Raw genomic sequence first — 24,466 nt, 5'->3', positions numbered from 1 at the left:
CTTAATGATTAATTTAACGGTGTGAAAGACCTCCAGGAAAACAAAATGGCTGTTCAAATCATGTTGGTCACACAAGCCAATAAGAAGCTTCAACATCATCTGTTGCAGCTTCCTACAGGGTTGCCATTTAAATCCCTGGGAAAAACAAGGAAGTAACACCGGTAACTTCACCGTTAAGTATCCTGGGAAATAGAGCTCCCTGGAGCCGAAAATAGAGCTGTTCAGCTCTCAAACCCCCCCCTCCTCTCCCACCACCATCACCTTCTACCCCCTCTATTTTACCATTTCAGGTTGTAGATCTGGGATGGGTGTCCACCCTAAGTTCCTATACGCGCTCTAGTACTGAGTTTTCTTGGCGTGTAGTGTATTAGAAAATGTTCAGAATACATTTTAAAAATCCACTAGTCATGTCTAAAATCTGCTTTAGAACACTATCCCCAGGATAGGTTTGAGAACCACTGCTGAACAAAAAGAAAATACATTAAAAAAAATGTAAGGACTGACATTGGACTTACCAAAATCAGTTACGCTTCCAGACTTTACAAGATGAACATTGTAAATGCCTAAAGGAACTATTTCTACTTCATCATAAACCTGAAAAATAAAGCATCCTGGTTATTTCCTTGTACCATATAAATGGATATTTTACAATTATTACATAATGGTATTGTACTTCAGGGGTTAACGTTTGTTAGAAATTATGTTAAAAACATAAGAAATTTTGTTTGACAGGTCAGGACCCTTCCTATGTCTGTGCTGATCAACAAAGATGGCTTAATTGGGGGGGGGGGGGAGTGGAGGGGTGAGGGGGTTATCACTTATACCCCATTAAAAGTGACATGCGTGTATTTTAGAAGGCTGGAGATGATAGCCAGATCATGGGCTGTCAGCCTCCAAGAAAACTGACACAGTCTTGAATTATCACTTGTGCATCACAGAGAGAGGTAACAAACAGGTCACCACTTAGTTGGAGGACTTATTTGTCGCTGTTGCAAAAAGACAAATCATATCATACCACACTCTTCATGATTAAGGGGTGCCAAAGACAGATATCTGTTTCTCATGCAATAATAGACGTTAGGCTGTCAAATTATTATTATTATATGCAGGCGTGTATGTGAAGGACACAGTCATAACGATGAAGGTGGCGTCTGTTTAAGTACTGTATTAGAGAAATGTTTTTTTTCTTTTTATCATAAAAAATGACAGCCAAGTAGCTTATTTACGAAAGGGTGGGCTTATGGTGTTCTCAATGAAGATAAAGCCCTACTTTTTTTTTTTTTTTTCAAACATTTTTATTAGGTAATAATCAGGATTACAGGCATATAACAAGTCATCACAGCCTAATACAAAATGTTTTTTTCAGCATTTAGGATAGGAAAGGATATTGCCAAGAGAGGCGTGCCCTCTGGGCCACGTAGTGGCCTGCGAGGGAAAGCCCTACTTTTTAATTATGAGTTTTAATTCAACAATGGGTTTTTTTTGGGAAATTATGTAATAATTTGGGAAAAGAACATGTGAATTTTCTTCTACTGCAGGGACCTCTCTGGGACAGAACCTATGACATATGGTAACGTACTGTACAGGGATTTCTGTTTGTTTTATCCTTTTATTTTAAGAACCTGTGGGCCAGCTTGTGAGATGGGTATTAACCCTTGTCCATTATGCAGGTCACGTGCTCACAGGTGTGCCGTATGTGACACTGAGATGTGTGTTTGAGTCCAAAGGACACATGATAAAGGTAGATACAAAATGTAGGAAACTTTTTTTTCTTAGGTGTCCCGAGAAAACAAGATCTACCCTTATTGGGAAATTACAGAAAATGTTGGAGGGGAAAGTGGTGGTTGCAAATAGCCTAATGGGTTGAAGGATAGGCACAAATGAGTAATAAGGGAAGGCAATGAGAAGGGCATAATGATGCGCCTACAATCCAGGGCCTTAGCCTTAGTAAAGGATAAATACCGGCAAGATGTTTTAAAGTCTTGGGATCCTTACAATTAACCTTTACTCCTAAAAGCTTAGAGAGAAAGATGTTGTTTCCACTAAAAACGGAGGTGAACAGTCAGATTAACTAAGCAGTGCTACACCTTAATACATCTTCCTGTGCCAGAACACACTTGGGTCATATTTAATTAGCAGTCTCCTTCCATAAAGCACTTTTCACAGCTGGAAGAAACCTCACAGCCCATTGATGTCAATAGGCTGTAAGGTGTCTTATGGAATAGAACTGCTAAGTAAATATGGCTCTCTATCTTAAACATAATAATAATTGTATTACTTAAAGAGTGACCAAACCAGAAATATTTCTGTAGGTGTTACCTGATCTTGCATGTAGTCCACTGGGGAAGGAACATAATATGCAACATTATCATCCACATGTCTTCGGAGCTGCAGCCCAAAATGTCCAGGTTCCAATTGTCGGACCTACCGTGAAAAAGTTGACAAATGAAAATCAGAAATTGCCAGACTATATATTTTTGATAGTGTGTGTGTGTATGTATGTATGTATATATATACATATATATATATATATATATATATATATATATATATATATATATATATATACTGTGACAGAAACCAGGGGTTGGTAATAAACTCCATATACAGGGCTCCCAGGATACTGAACAGTTTCTGTCCTGTCTAAGCTGAACAGGGCAGCCTCGTGGTACAGGCACTCCATTCCACAGTTTGTCTGCTGCCTGTTTTCTGTCACCTGTCATGCTGATTAGAGTTCAGGTATATAAGACCTGTTTCCTGTTTCCTCTGAGCCCCGCCCAAGAGCCTGGAAGGCTGCTGAACTGCAGAGGGGTGAGAAAGCCTCTTTCCCAAATCGCTTCATTCATTCTGTTAGTTTGTCTAAAGACTGCAAAGGTACTTATTTTGTTGGTGGAAGTGGACAAGCCACTTCCAACTCTGAGTCAGGGACATCTAAGTTTAAGTTATCGCTCAGACGAGCAGCTTTTTGTTTGGCTTTGTTTTCTGTTTAAACTGTGGCAGTCTCAGTGCCTGGGACTGAATAAACCAGGCATAGCCTGTTTAAAGGAACAGTACGTGACGTCTCATCATTTAACCTACCCTAAAAGACCGTGTTCTAACAGTCCCGGACAGACGGCGGAGCCCCGGAGTAAGCCGTTTGTCACATATGGTGGAGAATGCGGGCAGAACACTGAAAGGTCTGGGGGTTAAAGAACTTTAAAAAAAAAAAAAAAAAAAAAAAGGTTTTTTTTTTCTCTCTCTCCAAACAAGATGGAAGACGTGGTGAGTGCGCTGGTACGCAATGTCGCTGTCCAGAAAGACGCGAATGAAGCCCAGCAACAGGCGAGTGAAACCCAGCGACAGCTGTTAATAGCCCAGCAAGAGACTAATGCAAACCAGCAAGAGACAAACCGCCTGCTGAGAGAGGAGCAAAAGCGGTTCGCTCAGGGCTTACAGCAGGAACTCGAGATCCTGAGGGGGACTATCAGTAACCTTCCACTGGCAGAGGCAGCCCCAGTTCCGAAAATGACCAGGGCAAGCCACTACCTTCAGAAGATGGGACCCTCGGATGATGTGGAAGCCTATCTTCTCACGTTTGAACGCACGGCACAGAGAGAGGGATGGCCAGAAGCTGAGTGGGCTGGTCTAATCGCACCCTTCCTAAGCGGCGAACCCCAGAAGGCTTACTTTGATCTAGAGCCCGCCGAAGCTAACGTCTATGCAAAATTGAAGTTCGAGATCCTCGCCCGCCTCGGCGTAACCACGGCTGTTCGTGCCCAAAGGTTTCACGCATGGTCCTTCACGATGGATAAAGCCACCCGAAGCCAGATGTATGACCTCATCCACCTCGCCCGGAAGTGGCTACAACCCGAGATCAACTCAGCAAGCCACATCGTGGAACGGTTGGTCATGGACCAGTTCTTGAGGAAACTTCCCTCTGCCTTACGCCGTTGGGTCAGTCGGAGTGACCCCCACAATGCGGATGAGCTTGTGGCCCTTGTAGAAAGGTACAGTGCAGCAGAAGAGCACCCGCAACCCACAGTCGTGGAGCAACCCCACTATCCGAGGTTCCAGGACTCTTCCAGAGACGGTAAAAGGGTACCGGGGTTAAGGGGCGCTGAAGAGCGGCAACCACCTTCACGCCGCTCCAGCAACAGTGGTTCGCACACTAAGGGCAATAGCCAACATGGGGAGCCGGGAAAAGGCTCTAAGTGGGACACAGACTATGTACCTAAATGTGTAAATTGTCATGAGAGGGGCCACACAGCAAAAATCTGCCCACTAAATGATGAGCCCATGCAATGCAACAGCGTGGAACCTTATTCGCTGTTGTCCCAATGTATGGGCCCTAGCCCAGAGGACCCCTTGAATAACCATCTGTGGGCATTTGTAAAGGTTAATGGTAAGAGGGTTCGGGCACTTCTTGACTCTGGGAGTATGGTCACACTAGTGTCCGAATACCTATTGCCCATTAAGAAGAAACAGGTAAACAGTTCACAAAGAGTGGCAATTTGTTGTATACATGGGGATAATCATGAATATTCCACTGTTGATGTTTTTTTTGAAACAGAATTTGGTTCTTTAGATTTCAAGGTGGGTGTTGTACCCAAACTGGCACATGATGTGTTAATAGGGACCGACTTTCCCCATTTTCTAAAAATGTGGTCCCCAGCTCAGAATAGCGCCCAGAGTTCAATAGCAGACCATAACGAAGTGTTAGAAGAAACAAATCCTTTCCCTTTTTCAGAAATGGAGGTTGACGAGGGCCCAAATAAGAAGGGGGAAAAGGAGGAGTGCTGTGAAATTCCCTTCCCCATCACTACTTTGGTAGGGAATACCCCAAATCAAGATGTTGATCAGGCACTTACCACCCCAGTACAGGATAAGACCCTCGCTGACCTAGAGGTCAGTCCTGGGAGTTTTAAGAAGGCCCAGTGGGAGGACCCCACATTAGCGGTAGCAAGGGGAAATATACGGGACCAGAATAGTACTCATGGCCAACCAGATAGGTCACTTGCTTACCCCTACTTCGAGGTAGAGAACGACCTAGTATATCGGGTTGATAAAAGAAAATCAGTTACAACTAAACAATTGTTGGTACCACGGACATTCCGTAACGTAGTATTACACCTCGCACATAGTCATCCATTGGGGGGACACCTAGGGGTGGAAAAGACAAAAGAAAAGGTTCTCCGAAGCTTTTATTGGCCTGGGGTTCTGGCAGAAATTACAAACTATTGTTCCTCATGCCCAGAATGTCAGATCACCGCCCCGTTCAAAGCATACCGCAGCCCATTGGTACCCCTTCCCATAATAGAGGTACCATTTGACCGGATTGCTATGGATCTAGTAGGACCCCTAATAAAGTCTGCTAGGGGACATCAGCATATATTGGTAATATTAGATTATGCTACCCGATATCCGGAGGCAGTTCCCCTACGTAGCACCTCTGCTAAAAACATAGCAAAAGAGTTAGTACTTCTGTTTTCCCGGGTCGGAATTCCTAAAGAGATCTTATCTGACCAGGGAACACCATTTATGTCCCAAGTAACAAAAGAGCTATGTAAACTCCTAAAAATCAAGCATCTCAGAACCTCAGTCTATCATCCACAAACAGATGGTTTAGTGGAAAGGTTCAATAAAACCTTAAAGAGCATGTTACGCCGGGCGGTCGATAAGGATGGGAAAAACTGGGACTGTTTGTTACCATACCTGTTATTTGCCATTAGGGAAGTTCCCCAGTCATCCACAGGCTTCTCCCCGTTTGAACTATTGTATGGCCGACATCCAAGGGGCTTACTGGATATAGCCAAAGAAACTTGGGAACACGAGGTTACCCCTTACAGAAGTGTAATAGAGCATGTTGCCCAAATGCAGGACCGCATTGCTGCAGTCCTACCCATAGTGAGGGAACACATGGAGAAAGCTCAAGAAGCACAAAGGAATACGTATAATAAGGGTGCTAGGGTCAGAATTTTTTTTCCAGGTGATAGGGTACTAGTTCTGGTTCCCACCGTGGAGAGTAAATTCCTTGCTAAATGGCATGGGCCATATGAGGTCTTGGAAAGAGTGGGAGAAGTAAATTATAGGGTAAGGCAGCCAGGTAGGAGGAAACCTGAGCAAATTTACCATATAAACCTACTCAAGCCCTGGAAAGATAGAGAGGTCTTGTTAACCCTAGTACCCCCAGGTCCGTCAGAGAATCAAGAAACTGACCCAGAGGTTAGCATAGCTGAAACACTGTCCGTGCATCAGAAACGAGAGGTCCAGAGTTTAGTGAGAAGGAACAAAGAAATCTTCTCTACACAGCCAGGTAAAACTAACGTAATTAAACATGACATAGTCTCTGAACCGGGGGTCCGAGTTAACCTTAAACCGTACCGAATCCCAGAGGCCAAGAGAGAGGCTATAAGTTTAGAGGTTAAAAAAATGCTAAAACTAGGCGTAATTGAGGAATCCCAAAGTGGGTGGAACAGCCCTATAGTTTTAGTCCCAAAGCCAGACGGTACAACAAGGTTTTGTAATGACTACCGGAAACTAAACGCGGTGTCAAAATTTGATACTTATCCTATGCCCAGGGTGGATGAACTTGTAGAGAGACTGGGCAAAGCCCGATATCTCACAACCCTAGACCTAACAAAAGGGTACTGGCAGGTTCCCCTCACAGAAAGGGCAAAAGAAAAAACAGCCTTCTCAACCCCAGACGGCCTCTTTCAATATAAGGTGCTGCCTTTTGGCTTACATGGAGCTCCCGCCACATTCCAAAGAATGATGGATAAAATTTTAAAACCACATGTTCGGTACGCTGCCGCCTACCTGGATGATGTGGTAATCCATAGTGAAGATTGGCAGTCCCACCTTCCAAAGGTCCAAGCTGTGCTCGACGCAGTTCGGTCTGCTGGACTAACTGCTAACCCCGCTAAATGCACTATTGGTCTGGAGGAGGCCAAGTATCTGGGGTATTCTATTGGTAGAGGGTTACTCAAACCACAAACACTCAAAGTAGAGGCGATACAAAATTGGCCAAGGCCAGTCACAAAAAAACAAGTAAGGACCTTTTTGGGGTTAATTGGCTACTATAGGAGGTTTATTCCCAATTTTGCAACTAAGGCAACCCCACTAACCGACCTCACAAAAGCAAGAGGACCGCTAATGGTAAAGTGGTCCCCCGAAGCCGAACAGGCCTTTAGAAGCCTGAAAGAAGCTCTCTGTGCCCAACCAGTGTTGGTCACACCTGACTTCTCCAAAGAATTCGTAGTCCAAACCGACGCATCTGAGGTAGGGCTGGGGGCGGTACTCTCCCAGGAGTCTCAAGGGGAGGAGCACCCCATCCTTTATTTAAGTAGGAAACTAAATCCCCAGGAGAAAAATTACTCCATAGTCGAGAAAGAGTGTCTCGCAATAAAGTGGGCTGTAGAGACACTCAAGTATTATCTGTTGGGGAGAAAGTTCCGATTGGTCACAGATCATGCACCCCTTACCTGGATGTGTCAAAATAGGGAGAAGAACGCTAGGGTGACCAGGTGGTTCCTAAGCCTACAGCCCTTTAAATTTTCTGTGGAACACAGGTCGGGGCACAAACATGGCAATGCCGACGGGTTGTCAAGGATGCACTCCCTAATATCCATGGTCGCTCACACCTCGAGGTCTGAGCTGGGGGGGAGGATATGTGACAGAAACCAGGGGTTGGTAATAAACTCCATATACAGGGCTCCCAGGATACTGAACAGTTTCTGTCCTGTCTAAGCTGAACAGGGCAGCCTCGTGGTACAGGCACTCCATTCCACAGTTTGTCTGCTGCCTGTTTTCTGTCACCTGTCATGCTGATTAGAGTTCAGGTATATAAGACCTGTTTCCTGTTTCCTCTGAGCCCCGCCCAAGAGCCTGGAAGGCTGCTGAACTGCAGAGGGGTGAGAAAGCCTCTTTCCCAAATCGCTTCATTCATTCTGTTAGTTTGTCTAAAGACTGCAAAGGTACTTATTTTGTTGGTGGAAGTGGACAAGCCACTTCCAACTCTGAGTCAGGGACATCTAAGTTTAAGTTATCGCTCAGACGAGCAGCTTTTTGTTTGGCTTTGTTTTCTGTTTAAACTGTGGCAGTCTCAGTGCCTGGGACTGAATAAACCAGGCATAGCCTGTTTAAAGGAACAGTACGTGACGTCTCATCATTTAACCTACCCTAAAAGACCGTGTTCTAACAGTCCCGGACAGACGGCGGAGCCCCGGAGTAAGCCGTTTGTCACAATACATATATATATATATATATATATATATATATATATTCACACACACACCAATCACACAGGGCCAGCTCTAGCATTTCAGGGCCTGTTTTATCATCTATCCAAAATGGGATGTAACATTGGGCTTTTCTGTCTTTTGTTGTATATATTTGGCCACGCTCGGTAGCACTCCTTTTGACACATACATACACACACACAAACATATATATATATATATATATATATATATATATATATATACACACACACACACACATACATACAAGCTCACCCCTCCCCGCTTTCCAAGTAAGCACGTATTTTTCATGTTGCTGGTTTGGACAGATCCAATGTGATCATTCTTCTTCTAATTATAGAGGTAGATAAGAATTTTAATCAGATAGTGTTAGGACCTGCAAAATGTTGTCATGCCTTGATGTGGCTTGCAGGCCTATAATGCTTTGGCCAAAGGGTTTAACTAAAATAACCCTTTCCATGAGATATATAGGTATTTCACTGTGTATTTTTGTTATATTGGATGTAGCTTTGGGCTTTTCTGTCTTTTGTCACACACACACACACACACACACACACACACACACACACACACACACACACACACACACACACACACACACACACACACACACACACACACACACACACACACACTCATCACCAGGGGGGGGTTTACGGTCTTTCCTGTGCCACAGCCCAGTGGCACTCGATTTGACATTACATATAGTCAAGATTAGGTGGGTGTGGGCGTTTGAGCTTGCTGGGATTGTGTGTGCTAATTTATTTCTGACTGGAATCAGTTGTATGGAGGTTGTGGCACCTCCCCCAGAGCTCATGTCACCTTCCCCTTTTTAATGGTGGATCTACTCATCTTGCTGCAGGTAAGGAATCTATAATGATTCTTCCCCCTCATACAGAGGTATAGGGAACAGTATGCAGTGAAGTGTAGGACTTGCATTTATTATGGTTTACTTTGACGATTTGGTGTGCAAGCTTATGAAGCTTTGGCCAAAATATCTAACTAAAAAAACATATTTTATTATTATTATTATTTTTAGCATTATTATTAGTACTGAAGCATTACTTTTTGTAATTATTACCATGTATGTTTTGTCATTTGGATGTAGCACTGGGCACCCCCTGTCGTTTGTTATATTCAATTGCCACAGCCAAGCGGCACTCTTTCTGACATTACATATAGTCAAGATTAGGTGGGTGTGGGCGTTTGAGCTTGCTGGGATTGTGTGTGCTAATATAGCTATATATATATTGTGACAGAAACCAGGGGATGGTAATAAATTCCATATATAGGGCTCCCAGGATACTGAACAGTTTCTATCCTGTTTGGCCTGGGAGTGCAGCCTTATAATACATGCACTCCATCCCACAGTTTGGCAAGCGCTGGAACTGAGGGATGAGAGATCCAGACCAGAGTTTGTCTGCTGCCTGATTTCTGTCACCTGTGTCATGCTAATTAGAAATCAGGTATGTAAGACTGATTTCCTGTTTCCTCTCCCCTCTTCCCAAGAGCCTGGAGACAGGAAGGCTGCTGGAAGCAGAGAGGGGAAAAAGCCTCTCCCCAAACAGGTTAAATGTTTCTGTTCCTTTTTTGTCTAAAACTGAAAAGTACCTTGTTTTGTTGTTGGAAGTGGAAAAGCCACTTCCACCCTGAGTTAGGGAAAATCTAAGTTAAGTTATCGCTCAGGTGAGCAGCTTTTTGTTTTGATGCATTTCTGTTGTATGCACTGTGGTAGTCTCAGTGCCTGGGACGGAATAAACCAGGCATAGCCTGTTTAAAGGAACAGTACGTGACGCCTCATCATTTAACCTACCCTAAAAGACCGTGTTCTAACAGTCCCGGACAAACGGCGGAGCCCCGGAGTAAGCTGTTTGTCACAATATATATATATATATATTCACACACCAATCACACAGGGCCAGCTCTAGCATTTCAGGGCCTGTTTTATCATCTATCCACAATGGGCTGTCACATTGGGCTTTTCTGTCTTTTGTTGTATACATTTGGCCACGCTCAGTAGCACTCCTTTTGACACATATATACACACACACACACACACACACACACACACACACACACACACATATATATATATATATATATATATATATATATATATATATATATATATATATATATATATATATATATATAGGGACAGTTGTAAAGACAGCGCCCCTTTTTCCAGTACACCCAAATTGCTGCCACTCCGGTGACGTGTGCCAAAATGTTGCACCAAATATCAATAATGATTATGATGTTTGCATGAACCAACTAGTGCCTAATTTACTAATTGATGATTGATATATATAAAAAAACAACATAAATCAAATAAAAAATGATAAAAAAAATGTGCAAAAATATATAAAAGATACAAATAATCTGTTGAACATAAAAATTAGCATAAAAATACAAAAATAGAACTATAAAAATTGATACTTAAGTCCAAATGAAGTCCATGAGTAAATAAATAAAACAAAGGTCCAGGCTGCTTCTTCTTGGGTTCACCAAGTTCCCATAGTACCTATTAGAAAAAAGAAAAGAGAAAAAGCGCCCGCGGGCGCTTTTTCTCTTTTCTTTTTTCTAATATATATATATATATATATATATATATATATATATATATATATATAGCAGGTAATAAAGAACCATAGGCACTCCGTCTGAATAGAAAAATTGGGTGCAAATCCTGTACAAATAAATAGGCAATACGATACCGCACGTGGACGAATATCAGAGGCAGCACTCCAAATGAATATCAAAAATCCTGTATTATTCAACCTAACATCATATCCAATATATATATATACACATACATACAAGCTTGCCCCTCCCCGCTTTCCAAGTAAGCACGTATTTTTCATGTTGCTGGTTTGGACAGATCCAATGTGATCATTCTTCTTCTAATTATAGAGGTAGATAAGAATTTTAATCAGATAGTGTTAGGACCTGCAAAATTTTGTCATGCCTTGACACACACACACACACACACACACACACACACACACACACACACACACACACACACACACACACACACACACACACACACACACACACACACACACACACACACACACACACACACACACACACACTCATCACCAGGGGGGGTTTACCGTCTTTCCTGAGCACTCCAATACTCCAGTGTCAGCTTCTCTTTTCTGCTTTCATGAACCTGGTACTTTAACTTATTGGGGATCAGTATCATTAGATGACTTTGGTCCTACGTGGGACAAACTCTTTAACTTATGAAATAGTCTTCTGCTGGATTTAGATAATAGGTAAAGGGGAGAGGGACATTGTGAACCTGGTGGTGGTGCTAAGCAAAGGGTAGAAAATCCCATTGTGGAAAGATGATAAAACAGGCCCCGAAATGCTGGAGCTGGCACTGTGTGATTGGGGTGTGTGGAGAGGGGCCACTAGCCTCCAATACAGCTGAAACCAGCTGGACAAAGTTAATAAACACACAGAATCCCAGCAAGCTCAAAGAAACCCCAAAACATACATACATACATACATACATATAAAAAGGAGTGCTACTGGGTGTATGTATGTGTAGACAGATGTATAGATATAGATGCACATAGTATTATCACATACATTTATTTAATTCGATCATTAATATTTTTAAGAAAACACTTTGAAATATATAAATATATATAAATGTAAGCACACATTTATAAAACATAAATAATATATAATAAAACACACACACACACACACACACACACACACACACACACACACACACACACACACACACACACACACACACACACACACACACACACACACACACACACACACACACTGTATATATAAAGACAGAACTTGGTGCAGCATGACATGCTAGCACAAACTAACTTCCCTATTTTTAGAAAATAGAATACAGAAATACTTAGTGTGATTAGACTGAAGTAGCCCTTCTACTTGGACAATTAAAACAAATTAAAAAAAATCGAGTTCTATTTAATTTAAACAGCTTTCAGTCCAAAGCTCTCGTACAAAACGTTATGATCTGTACTGAAGTAGGCCCTCAGCAATTGGCTGCAATGGACATGGTACAGTATACTCTGCATTTGCTATGATAAACAATTGAACGCATATTTGTCATCTCAATTTACAATTATTTTTAAATTTCAAACATCATGTGTCTGATTAAATCATTTAGTCTTTAACCGACTTCTATTTATCCAAATGCATGTATTGCTACACGCAAACATATTAATCAGTTGTGTTACAGTACAGTGATGGCAAAACTGGTCTGTGCTACCTACAAAGTATATTGTGCAAAAAAAGAATGAAGATTCCTCACACTCACCAGCGCAGAAAGAAAATGTGAGGAAAAATAACGAGGAAGAAAGGAGTCAGCGTTACAGACCGCTTATGAAAAACTTTCAAGCACAGAAACAAAAGACAGAAAAAGAAACATGTTTAAGACAATGAAACAGTTGCTGCTACAGTACATTACTGCACAGATGTAATACAGACACAACTACTGCTAATACTAATAATACATTGTTTTGAATGTTTCATTAGTCCTTTGCCTAAGATCACGTATTGAGAGCTGAAGGAATTAAACTAATTTTTTTTTTTACCCACGGTAGAAGTGCCATTTATTTCCTAAGTCTTGCAAAGCATAATGCTGTATACAGTATTTATTATAAAGTGAAAACACTCAGGTGTGTCATACTTTGTCTAGCTTTTAATGTCCAAAAATATATTTAATAGCTTTTTAAAGCTAAACTCCAAAAAAGCATGAAACCAAACTCCACGTGGGGCAAGATCCAATATATCGGTCGTTTCTTCGTTATCTACCAAAAATGTCTATTGACCTCAGTTAAGCAAAGAAGGGTGGGTAGCCGTGTTGGTCCTTTCTTCTATGTAGTAACAAAGGAGAGAGGGAGTTGGTGGTATGATACCTTTTATTGGACCAACAAGTAGTTGATATGTTACAAGCTTTCTAACCTCTCAGGGTCCTTCATCGGATATGGCAGAAATACAGAAACTGAATTATTACATACAATGTTTTTAAGAGGAATATCTGTTTGCAAATCTTACACTGTATATAATCATTTTGTTTCTGTATGTCTGTCCTACCCGATGAAGGACCCTGAGAAGTTCGAAAGCTTGTAACATATCAACTACTTGTTGGTCCAATAAAATACATTATTACAGCACTTATTCCTCTCACCTGCTGTCTCTGTAAGTCTCCCACCATACCTCTTAGATTGCAAGCTCTTCGGGCAGGGATTTCCTTTCCTATTGTCTGATTTTGCTGCACTTAATGTATTATTATAATTCTCTGTACTGTATTCTTTGTGAAGCGCTGAGTACACATTTGACGCTATATAAATAAAGACATACAATACAATACAATATCACCGACTCCCTCTCCCTCCTTTGTTACTACATTGACGTTAGTTGGAATTACAGTATTAGGCAATAACGATGCAATTGGCCTCTTGGAGAGGTGCTAGATAAAGGATCATATTTAATTATGACAAGAACTTTGCCAGGATTGCAAAGTTGCAGAGATTGCTCTGCAGTTATTTACTATTTCTTGCAATAGAATGTATTATAGGCTCATCTGAGTAGCTAAGAGGCCTCACAAAATCTAATTTACATCAATATTTCTCTGTAACTGCAAACTGCTGGAGCACTTGACAATGATATTAATTCAATTATATAAGTCATAATCATAAAACAGAAGAGCTAGTGGACAACGTAAAGATGTAGCCTGCTTAACTTTTGCAGAAGTTGCGGCTTTAGAAGCAAATAGTTGCGGTTCCCCCAGCATCACCACTCGCAGCAAGAATTCTCTGCTGCTGGAGGAAGCTACGGCTGGAATCCCGCAGTTTCCCCACAACAGAAACAAATCTAAGGCTACTACCTGTACAACTGTATTTTGGAGCCATGTCACTAGTTCTGACTAATTATTAATATGTTTCATAACTGAAGGTACAGTACAAACTATTTTAAATCTATGTGTTAAAGCTAAGCTTCAAATGGCCATCATACACATATATGTGAACACGCTTTGGTGGTTGAGCAATTCATACCGACTGAGGAAAAGAAAGTACAAAGGCAAAGTGAAAGTAGTACAAAAAGAATATATGTATTGGATTAATGAAAATGCTTCAGTGCCAGAAGGGTCTGCAAAACATTGTAAAGAAAGAGGGGTTTTATGTGGCATTTACTACCCATGGAGATTGTGATGGCACATACAGTAGATACCTAAAGAAAAAGTTAGACATCTTTAAAAGAAAAAAAATGGAATGCAGCTAATATATCTGCAGAGTAAATGAAAAGATGGGAAGAACCTTAACCCATGGAGAAATCAGATTGCCATTTACTGGAGTAAGGAAGTAATTATATGAGGCATAATTGTCAAATATTTCACTGAGATTTTTGTTTGCCTTCCTCTATAGAACTGTAGCGATAAATATAACAAGTACAGTAGCTCACCCAATGTCAATATAGCAAAGGTTAAACTATGTGACTTGTTGTAAGAAGTAACCTCATCTCATATTGACTTATCTTTGAGAGACACATACCCTACCGTTATTGCCTAAAAGATACTCGCAAGAATTACTGCAACCATCAATTTTAAAGAGCTATACTGTACAATGCCCCAACGTTTCTACAAATCATTTTGTTTCGGATTACACAAAATCTACGCAATCTAAGGCTATATTTCAAGTACACTTTTCAGCTAACATTCTCAACAGCTGAGGTTCTCTTTCGACCTATAGATGTAGCCTGACACTGTTACATCTGCCGCGTCTTCTACCTTCTCCGGAGCGGTGGCAATATGCTCTTTTTGCCACGGCTCCGGGGACAGTGAGTCTGGCTACATCGGTAAGTCTGTATTTCCATGAAAAAGGGAAAAATTCCTAGTGATATGAACAAAAAAGGTACGAAGAGAGTTCAGCTGCAGCACAGGTAAGAAGAAAGCATAGCTTCTCAATGAAAAAGCAGGGTCCAAAAAAAGTAACTTGCTGGTTAAAAACAGATTGGTGGACCACAAACAGCATAGCAGCCAATGTGTACTGGCTACTCTAACGCATTTCACACACTAAGTCGTTTTATAAAAGCTGGACTCTCTTTGTTTACTTGATCGGAGAAGCACGCCCACGGGGGTGTCGTGAGTAATACCGGCTCTCTGCCATTGCAGGAACTACTATTTCAGGGCTTTATTTTACATCATGGATACCTTTGCATACATCTGGATATATGTTCCTTGAAGGAGAATCAATTACGGGAGGACTTGCAGAGGGGTTAGGGGTGTTTATTCCATATGGGTCCCAACCTGAGATTACCCTAAAAACCCTCCTCCCCTTCCCCCTTGATTTCCGTTTCACGATTTTAACTCATGACATTATATATATACAGTATATATATATACTGTATATATATAATGTTGCACACCATGTTGCAGTCTCTTTTAGTCCCAGATTAAGGCCAGAAACATTGTATTTCTCTATGCAGTGGGTTTATTTACAGGGTTAAATCATACACCAACAGGCCCACCGTCCCTCTAAGTCAAAAGAACACATAAAAATAACACCTATTCCCTTTAGGGAAAACTAACAACACCGTAGCTTTAACCCTCACTAACTGCATGGCCAGCTAAACTGGTTCCAACCCCAAAATAGGTAGTATAACGTTTAACACACACAGTCTCTGTGCGCAGAAATAAAGGTTTTTTTGCTCAGCGCGGTCTCGTGTCCTTCCTTCACAGGGGAGCTCGGCCCCATGAGAGCTCAGATAGTCTCTCCTTTGTAAATTCAATATTAAGGATAGGACAGCCCCGCTTTAGCACGGTCTGTCGTCTTTCCTTCTGCTTCCTGGGATTAATGACCCAGGCAGTCCCAGCAGACTATGCGACCACCGTCCAGCGGGTCTAGGGGACTGTGCCAGTCTCTTCTACAGCTGGGGAGCACTTTCTATCTCCCCCCTTCTCTGGGGAAAACAGTCTCTCAGCATGGCAGCTTTCAGTCTGTCTTTTAAAACACTTCCTTGTTTAGTCTGCTCAATTAGGCAGCAGATGCTGCTGGGTCCTCTAGGGAGATTAACTCTGTGTGTTGAAAAAGTCCCATAGCTGCTCTATTCCAGCCCCTAGAGAACAGTGGTGGTATCACATATCTCTCCCCCCAGCTAAACATTGTCCTGTGAAGGGGCTCGTGCACTATTCCCGTGCACAAACCTCTTTTTCAGAGATGTCTGGCATCCATCTCTTCTTTTTCCTTGCCTTCCAGTTGAAGAGTTTTTCCTTCGAAGCAAGTACTAGGCCTTCTGGGCCTGCAGACTGGTACTTCGCTACCTCTTTGTCTTGTGCCGGTTTGCGTTTAGGGTTGAAGCTCAGCTTTTGGCGTGTTACTTTTTGCAAAGGTTCCTGAGCATCCTGCTGTCTGTTAGCTCTCTCTGCTAGGACTCTATGCCGCTCTGTGACCTTGATCTGCATATCCTGAAGATGCATCTCTGTCGTCTTCCTCTTGTGCTCAGAACCTCCCTTACCCTGCAGAAGAGCCTTGACCTCCTTGGTCAGCTCATTGCGTTCACTCGCCAGTTACTGGTTGGCAGTCTCTTGTGAAGATAGTAACTCTGCTTTAGCGGTGATGGCTTTTGGACCTTTCTCTATTAGCGTACCTTCAGCGTTTGAGACTAGAGTCCGGTTATTCACCACAAGTTCTGTGTTCAGCTCCACACCATTTATCTTCAGTACTTCAACTTGAGCAGGATTCTCATTAACCCCAAGTGCACCCCATGGCGTCTCTCTATTACAGTCAGCAGACTCGTAGGTTTGGGCCTTTCTTTCTTGATTCCTTAACTTGCTCCGGTGGGAGTGTTGCTGGATAATCTGTGAGGTCTTTCTCGTCCTACGATCATGGACACACTTCCGTCCCATTCTTGACTGTCTCAACATTCTCAACTGTCTCTTCGCAGCGGCTGCCCTCCTGGAAAGGAATCCACTTTGGTTTTTTTGGGCACTGCACTACGACTGGATTCTTAGTGTGCTACTCCATCGCAACTTGGTCCCTCCATTTCATGCCTTGTGGAAGTAGACTGTGGTAGTGCAATCGCATTGCAGTCACGCTTACAGGCACGCACAACTTGTTCAGGCGGTTCAAAGTTGTAATCTCATTTTGTAGTTGAGCGGTGTCCCCAGCTCTCACTGTACCCTTGTCTTCACGGGCATTAGTTTCTGTTGGATACAGACGCTTGGGCCAGGCAAATACCTTATCCTGTAGTGGGGACACCTGTGCATTACTGTTCTGTGGAGCCTCATTCCTTTTTAACTCTACCACCATCTTTTCCATGGACTGCTTCAGTGACCCAAGTGTCTGTCTTAGGTTTGTAACCTTTTTCTCCAACGTCATCTGCGAAAACTTCTGCTGGGCAGCAGTAGAGTCCAACGTAGCGTCCTGCTCAGTCTTCGGAGCCTCGAGCTCCTCGCTCAGGTCACGCTTTTGTTTCTCTGCCATCTTGTGGCCAGCACACTCAGACTCCAGGTCCTTCCTCAGGTCTTGAAACTGTGCTTCTGCATTTCATTTTGTACTCAGTGCACCTGCTAGTTCAGTTCAGTTTCTTTGGAGCTGAGTTGCGATTCCACATCTGCCAGCAGATTCAGAACACGATTTAAATCTGTTTCCCTTTTTTCATTTCTGGCCTGCAGCAAGTTTAGTGCTTCAGCGAGAAACTGCTGTCTCTTGAATACATCTTGCAATTCTCCTCCATTTCTTCAACGCTCTGAGTTTGCCTCCACGTATCCTTCATCATACGCCGCTGCTCTGCAGATTTTGTTGCAAGGATCGCTGCTGCTTCTGTTTTCCAGGCCTCTTTCTCCTTGGCATACTGACTTGTGGGAATTGAGCAGCCTCTCTGCTTCTCCATCTCTTGCTCCAGTTTCTGGACCTTTTCCCGCTCCTTCTCATACACAGTCACCTGGCATCTAGGCTCCGGCTTTAGCGATGTACTGGTGACACTCAGCGTGGCCTTAAGCTCCTCATACTGCTCTGCGGGGACACACACGGTACTCAGCCGTTCCTGTAGCACTTGTACCTTGTGAGAAGCCTGGAAACTTTCTTTCTGTAGCATTCAGCACATATCCTCAGCATCCATCTGTTTCACCTTGGCCTCTTGCAGACTCACACACAGCTCTTGAAGCTAGCTATGCAGGTTATACTCTGCTTGTATGCACTGCTCCAGGGAGACATGTTCTTTATGCAGCCTTATTTATGCACTTTCCAGTGCTTCATGCACTTCAAATTTATCTTGTGTAAATTATTTCTTTACCTTAGCAAGCTCGGCTTTGAGCGTGCGAACCTCTTGCTGAGAAACTTCTAACTCTCATAGTATAGTTTCCAGTCGGCACTCGTTTTCTCTGATTCGTCCGCTCAATTAGGCAGCAGCTGCTACTGGGTTCTCTAGAGAGATTAACTCTGTGTATTGGAAAAAGTCCCACAGCTGCCCTATTCCAGCCCCTAGAGGACAGTGATGGTATCAATATATATATATATATATATATATATATATATATATATATATATATATATATATATATATATATATATATATATATATATATATACCATAATACCGAGTTACGTTATGGTGAGTAAAAAAAGTGACAAAAACCCTCCACAGGAAAGCAAATATGCAAATACAACTGTATGCTCATCTGCATGTCTTAGGCAGGTCTGCAACCCCGCCTTTCCCCATTATCACCCAGCATACAGCACTTCCACTGCAGCAAGGGATTCTGGGAAATGACATGCAAACGAGCACACATTGTCACTTTTTGCCTCAATAACCATTTTTAACATGGTTCCCTATAGGCTTAAGCTTGCTGCATGGTCACAGCTTTGAGCACAGCCAGGGTTAAGGTGCATACCCAGAAAACCACCCACAGACAGCTGTTTCGACCTTGATGGGTCTCATCAGTGTGGGGTTGATTTTAACTGGATATGCATAAGAGGCTATGGGATAGGCTATACCATAATACCGAGTTACGTTATGGTGAGAAAAAAAGTGACAAAAACCCTCCACAGGAAAGCAAATATGCAAATACAACTTTATGTCAATCTGCATGTTTTAGGCAGGTCTGTAATCCCGCCTTTCCCCATTATCACCCAGCATACAGCACTTCCACTGCAGCAAGGGATTCTGGGAAATGACATGCAAATGAGCACACAGTGTCACTTTTTGCCTCAAAAATCATTTTTAACATGATTCCCTATAGGCTTAAGCTTGCTGCATGGTCACAGCTTTGAGCACAGCCAGGGTTAAGGTGCAGAGACCCATCAAGGTCGAAACAGCTGTCTGTGGGTGGTTTTCTGGGTATGCACCTTAACCCTGGCTGTGCTCAAAGCTGTGACCATGCAGCAAGCTTAAGTCTATAGGGAACCATGTTAAAAATGGTTTTTGAGGCAAAAAGTGACACTGTGTGCTCATTTGCATGTCATTTCCCAGAATCCCTTGCTGCAGTGGAAGTGCTGTATGCTGGGTGATAATGGGGAAAGGCGGGGTTGCAGACCTGCCTAAGACATGCAGATGAGCATACAGTTGCATTTGCATATATATGTGTGTGTGTGTGTGTGTGTGTGTGTGTGTATGTGTGTGTGTGTGTGTGTGTGTGTGTGTGTGTGTTCAGCCTGTGGTATTCATATAAATGTCATCATTCATCTAAAGCGAAGGATATTCAATATATACTTTGATTATTCATATATTCCACCCGGGTCCCACATATCAGTGCTCCATGTGATTACATCTTTACATATGAGAATTAAGTACACTATTGGGGACATACTCCACTGACCACGAACGGCTTGTTCTACTTTACAAATATGAACAAAAAAGGTAGTTAAGAGATTAATGTGTCATAGTATGCCTTCAGATTCACGGCCATATTTAATTAGCGATGCTATGGCATAGACAACTTAGAGCCCATTCATTCGAATGCCTTAGAGCAGGGGTACGCAAACTTTTTTTGTCGCGTTGACGTCATGTGACCCCGTGATGTAATTTGATGCAACGCGTCTTCAGAAGCCACCGGAGAAAAGGTAAGAGACTTACAGAGGCCTCGCACACTACCCCAGCATTTAATTTAAATGTTGTGGGGAAGAGCGCGGGGTCCCTGTAAGCGCCGCGCCCCACAGTTTGCGCACCCCTGCCTTAGAGTGTAGTACTACTTATAAAAATGTCCCCTTAATCCCTTTTCTGCCATGGGGGCTAGTCACACATTTCTTTGCACTGAATTTCATCTCTCCCACTGAGTTGCTATTTTTTAAGGAGCGAGGGTGACTTGATACTTGAACCCGTTGTGTGCCCCAAGACATACCCTGCGCGTTATAAGGGCCAGCACTCTAGGGTCTCTACGTCATGCCAGAAATGCTTGTTTTCTAGAGGGAAATCGCATTCACGTGATCGGAACAGAGTGAAGTATCCTCCACTTCCGTTTATGTCCTGGGGCCCCCTGCCTGCCACCAAGCCATTGCTACACTAGGCGATCAAGTGGCTCGGATCCAGAAGACCGCTGGCAGTAAAAAGATTAAATTAAGAAGTATGATAGAAAACTAAAGTCTTTGGAGAATTAAAACTCCAATTGCAAACTCATCTCATCCTTTTCTAAATTACTTTAATAACACATACTAGCCTAATTTTGAGTTATATCATGTACTGTACAGGCCATCTCTGAATATGTTCTTCTTAATTTCACCTTTGCATGCATGAATTTGAAGCCATAATTTCCAGCATTAGCCTTGGTTCAAGCAATTATTTTAGAAATTAAGATGAAATTAAAACATAAGCAATGGCAGTCCCTGGTATTTTACAATAAAATTTACTTTTGTCTGCCATCTTGTGGACATCTTTAAAAAACACAAAGAAAGACTGCAGCATTTTTACAGGAGTATATGTATCAGAGAATAGACTTTAAAAGCAGGAAATAGCAATAGGGCCCTCACACTTTTCATGAAAAATAAACTTTGTAAGTCTCAAACGTGCAAAATGTACTTTTCATTGTTGATAGCAATACGTTTGGTGTTTGAAAATGTGCGATCTGCAAATGTAGTATGCAAATCAGGAAATCTCACAAAAGTAGGTATTCACATAGGTATTCACATGTGTTCCATATAAGATTTAAGTCTGTGATAGAAACTAACAGATGGAATTGTGCACTTTTTTTTCACCTCCCCAAGTTGGCGAGATTGATCAAATATCCTGCCAGCCAGTGTCGTTGTTATACAAGGGAAAAGCGCTTTTGGAAAAGAGAGAGAGAAACAGAGAGTGAGATGGATAGAGCAAGGAAGAAGGGAGAGATTACGAATGCTAACATCTGTCTCCTTTGATATATATGACCTATTTTACTTCTGGCAAGAACTTCTGGCAACTCATGTCATGTTTCACAAACAACCCAAATGCACCAAGTTCTGGTTACCTAAAATAGGAATGAACGTGGTCTTCCCTGAGTTAATGCCTTATTTACTAAACTAGTTATATGCAAAAATAATGGGGAACAGATACAAACCAGCGCCCGTAGTGATATAAGTCCAATAAGTCCAATGAATCCAAATGAGGGGAGATGGGAGAAAGAGTCCAAAGGGTCCAAAGAGCAGAGGTACTCCAATCAGGGGGTCCGTGACATGTGGACAGAGACAAAATAGAAAATCATAGTGTAAACTGTATCAGTGAATAGGTTAAAACACTACACAAAAACAATAAAGACAAAAAACAAACAACAGGAACATACACATAAAACACTGAAGCTGAAATAAAAAACGATTTATTAAAACAAAGGAGCCTGCTGCAGCGGGTCATCAAGGGGTTAAAACCCAAAACCCTACTTACAGCAGGACTGGATAAATGAGTGTGTGAAACCAAGCAGGAACGGATGCCAGATGCAGAGAAGGTCCTCCGTGGGCTCTCAGGTGTGTAGTGTATGGCTCTGTCTCCCTCCGACTTGTAGAAAGTTCCCAAGATGGATGCAGGGGAAGGGGAGCTGCACACAGCTGCCCACGTCTGATACAACCTCTCTCGCGATGACGTCGTATCCTGCTAGGGTGGTCAGGAACGCTACACACAGCCAGCTCTCTCTGACGTCATCGCGAGAGAGGTTGTATCAGACGTGTGCAGCTGTGTGCAGCTCCCCTTCCCCTGCATCCATCTTGGGAACTTTCTACAAGTCGGAGGGAAACAGAGCCATACACTACACACCTGAGAGCCCACGGAGGCCCTTCTCTGCATCTGGCATCCGTTCCTGCTTGGTTTCAAACGCTCATTTATCCAGTCCTGCTGTAAGTAGGGTTTTGGGTTTTAATCCCTTGATGACCCGCTGCAGCAGGCTCCTTTGTTTTAATATATAGTTTTTTATTTCAGCTTCAGTGTTTTATGTGTATGTTCCTGTTGTTTGTTTTTTGTCTTTATTGTTTTTGTGTAGTGTTTTAACCCATTAACTGATACAGTTTACACTATGATTTTCTATTTTGTCTCTGTCCACATGTCACGGACCCCCCTGATTGGAGTACCTCTGCTCTTTGGACCCTTTGGACTCTTTCTCCCATCTCCCCTCATTTGGATTCATTGGACTTATATCACTACGGGCGCTGTTCCCTGTATATCTCTGGTGTTGTTCACACCAGTATTTCCTGGCTGCCCTGTTACCATTTTCACCATTTTACTGTCACCTCCTTACCCTTAAAGGGGATTAGCTCTTAGTAGCACTCCTTTTCTGTGTATGCAAAAATAATGGCCATACAGGACCACTTTGAATATTGTCTTAAAGTCACGTAATTTGAGTGTAGCGCTACTTTATCCTTAGATAACGTCACGTGAATAAAGTCTTGTCGTTTCTCCCATCCAGACCCTGATTTAGAACTTGGAGGGGAGAGAATGCAGTAATAAGACTAGCTGATAAAAGTTCGTGAAATACCGTATTGGCCCGAATATAGTGCTATGTTTTTTCCCTAAAAATGTCCTTCTGAAAACTGTACTCGTATTATATGCGCAGCCTAACGCCTTTTATTTTTCATGTAGAACACCTTCAAAACTTTAGGGTCGTATTATCTGCGAGGCCGCACTTATTCGGACCAATACGGTACTTGTATTATCTTTTAAATATATTAACCCCTTTGGAGTACTTAGTGGCCAGCTAGCCATGAGTGAACTTTAATCATCTATTCCTGTTATTCTTACTCTCCCAAGCCCTATTTCACGGTCTGAATAAAAGTAACGCCACATTTAGGTGTGAATTAAATAACGTAAAGGTATTTCCCAGCGTAAACCTTGATTTCATGTATGTTAACTTGCATATCTTTTACACGAAAGGCCGTTATAAATAGAATTGTTTTTTTACGGTAGTAAAATCTTTATTCAATACGACGTTACTTTTAACATGATGTTAACTCGGGTTTATGTTACGTTGAGAGAGGCTAACTGAGCTTACTGAATCTCAGCCTAACAGGCTAGTTTTGTCACGAAAACTGCATGCAAGTTAGTATCTTTTGTAGCAATATTTTTCCATCCAGAACTCACTGTTATTATTGCTATGGTCTACCTTTATCTTCCTATTTGCATTGATTTCATCACAGTTTAATGGAAAAAAAGCTGTTTCCCTGTTTCTAAACTTAGCTGAAAATCTTCTGTAGCACTGGGAGATGGATTCACAGCATATTGGAGAAAGGCCTATGTTAAAGGAGCAACCCAAGCCGGCAAATTTTTCTTTAAAGGTTTTTTTGGGGTTTTTTCATGCCGAAGATGCCGAAGCTGAACCCCATTAATTTCATCTCCGGGGACCCCCTGCATCAATTCTATGTTTTAAAAAAAAAATCCTTACTTCTGAAGTAGGTGCTGGTAGCTGCTCTGGCTCAGCAAGCAGGGGTTTAAAGTTATAAGCTCTTGCGTCTTATGGGCCAATAGGAAGCCGCACTGATGACATCACAGCTTCCTATTGGTCCGCAGGGCGGGAAATCTCTGAAGAGCCGACGTATTGTGAACCCTGGTAGCCGAGGAGAGCAGCAACCGGAACCTAATTTGGAGGTAAGTATCTCCAGAAGCAGGGGTTCCCCAGAGCTGAAATTAATGGGGTTCAGCACCAGAGAGACACGCTGCTTCAAATATATATATATATATAAAAAATATTTTTTTAAATTGCAACAAATATCTGCCATCTTGGATTGCCTCTTTAACCCACAAAAAAATGTTGTTTGGTTTCAGGACAATTATTT

The 24,466-nt window shown here is 42.3% G+C and overlaps 1 protein-coding gene across 7 annotated transcripts in view; it reads right to left on the bottom strand.

Annotated features, from left to right (window-relative positions):
• Positions 1 to 24,466, bottom strand: part of TIAM2 (TIAM Rac1 associated GEF 2) — a 329,759-nt gene that overhangs the window by 105,303 nt on the left and 199,990 nt on the right. For all 7 annotated transcript variants that reach the window (XM_075596950.1, XM_075596946.1, XM_075596949.1 and 4 more), the window contains 2 exons: positions 2,320 to 2,424; positions 516 to 594 (listed from right to left, as the gene is read on the bottom strand). In XM_075596950.1, coding sequence (XP_075453065.1) covers positions 516 to 594; positions 2,320 to 2,424 — 184 coding nt within the window. The remainder of the gene's footprint in view (positions 1 to 515; positions 595 to 2,319; positions 2,425 to 24,466) is intronic.

This window comes from Ascaphus truei, chromosome 4 (genome assembly GCF_040206685.1).
Source record: "Ascaphus truei isolate aAscTru1 chromosome 4, aAscTru1.hap1, whole genome shotgun sequence".
Taxonomy (NCBI): Eukaryota; Metazoa; Chordata; class Amphibia; order Anura; family Ascaphidae; genus Ascaphus; species Ascaphus truei.
This window is presented reverse-complemented; position numbering and strand designations above follow the sequence as displayed.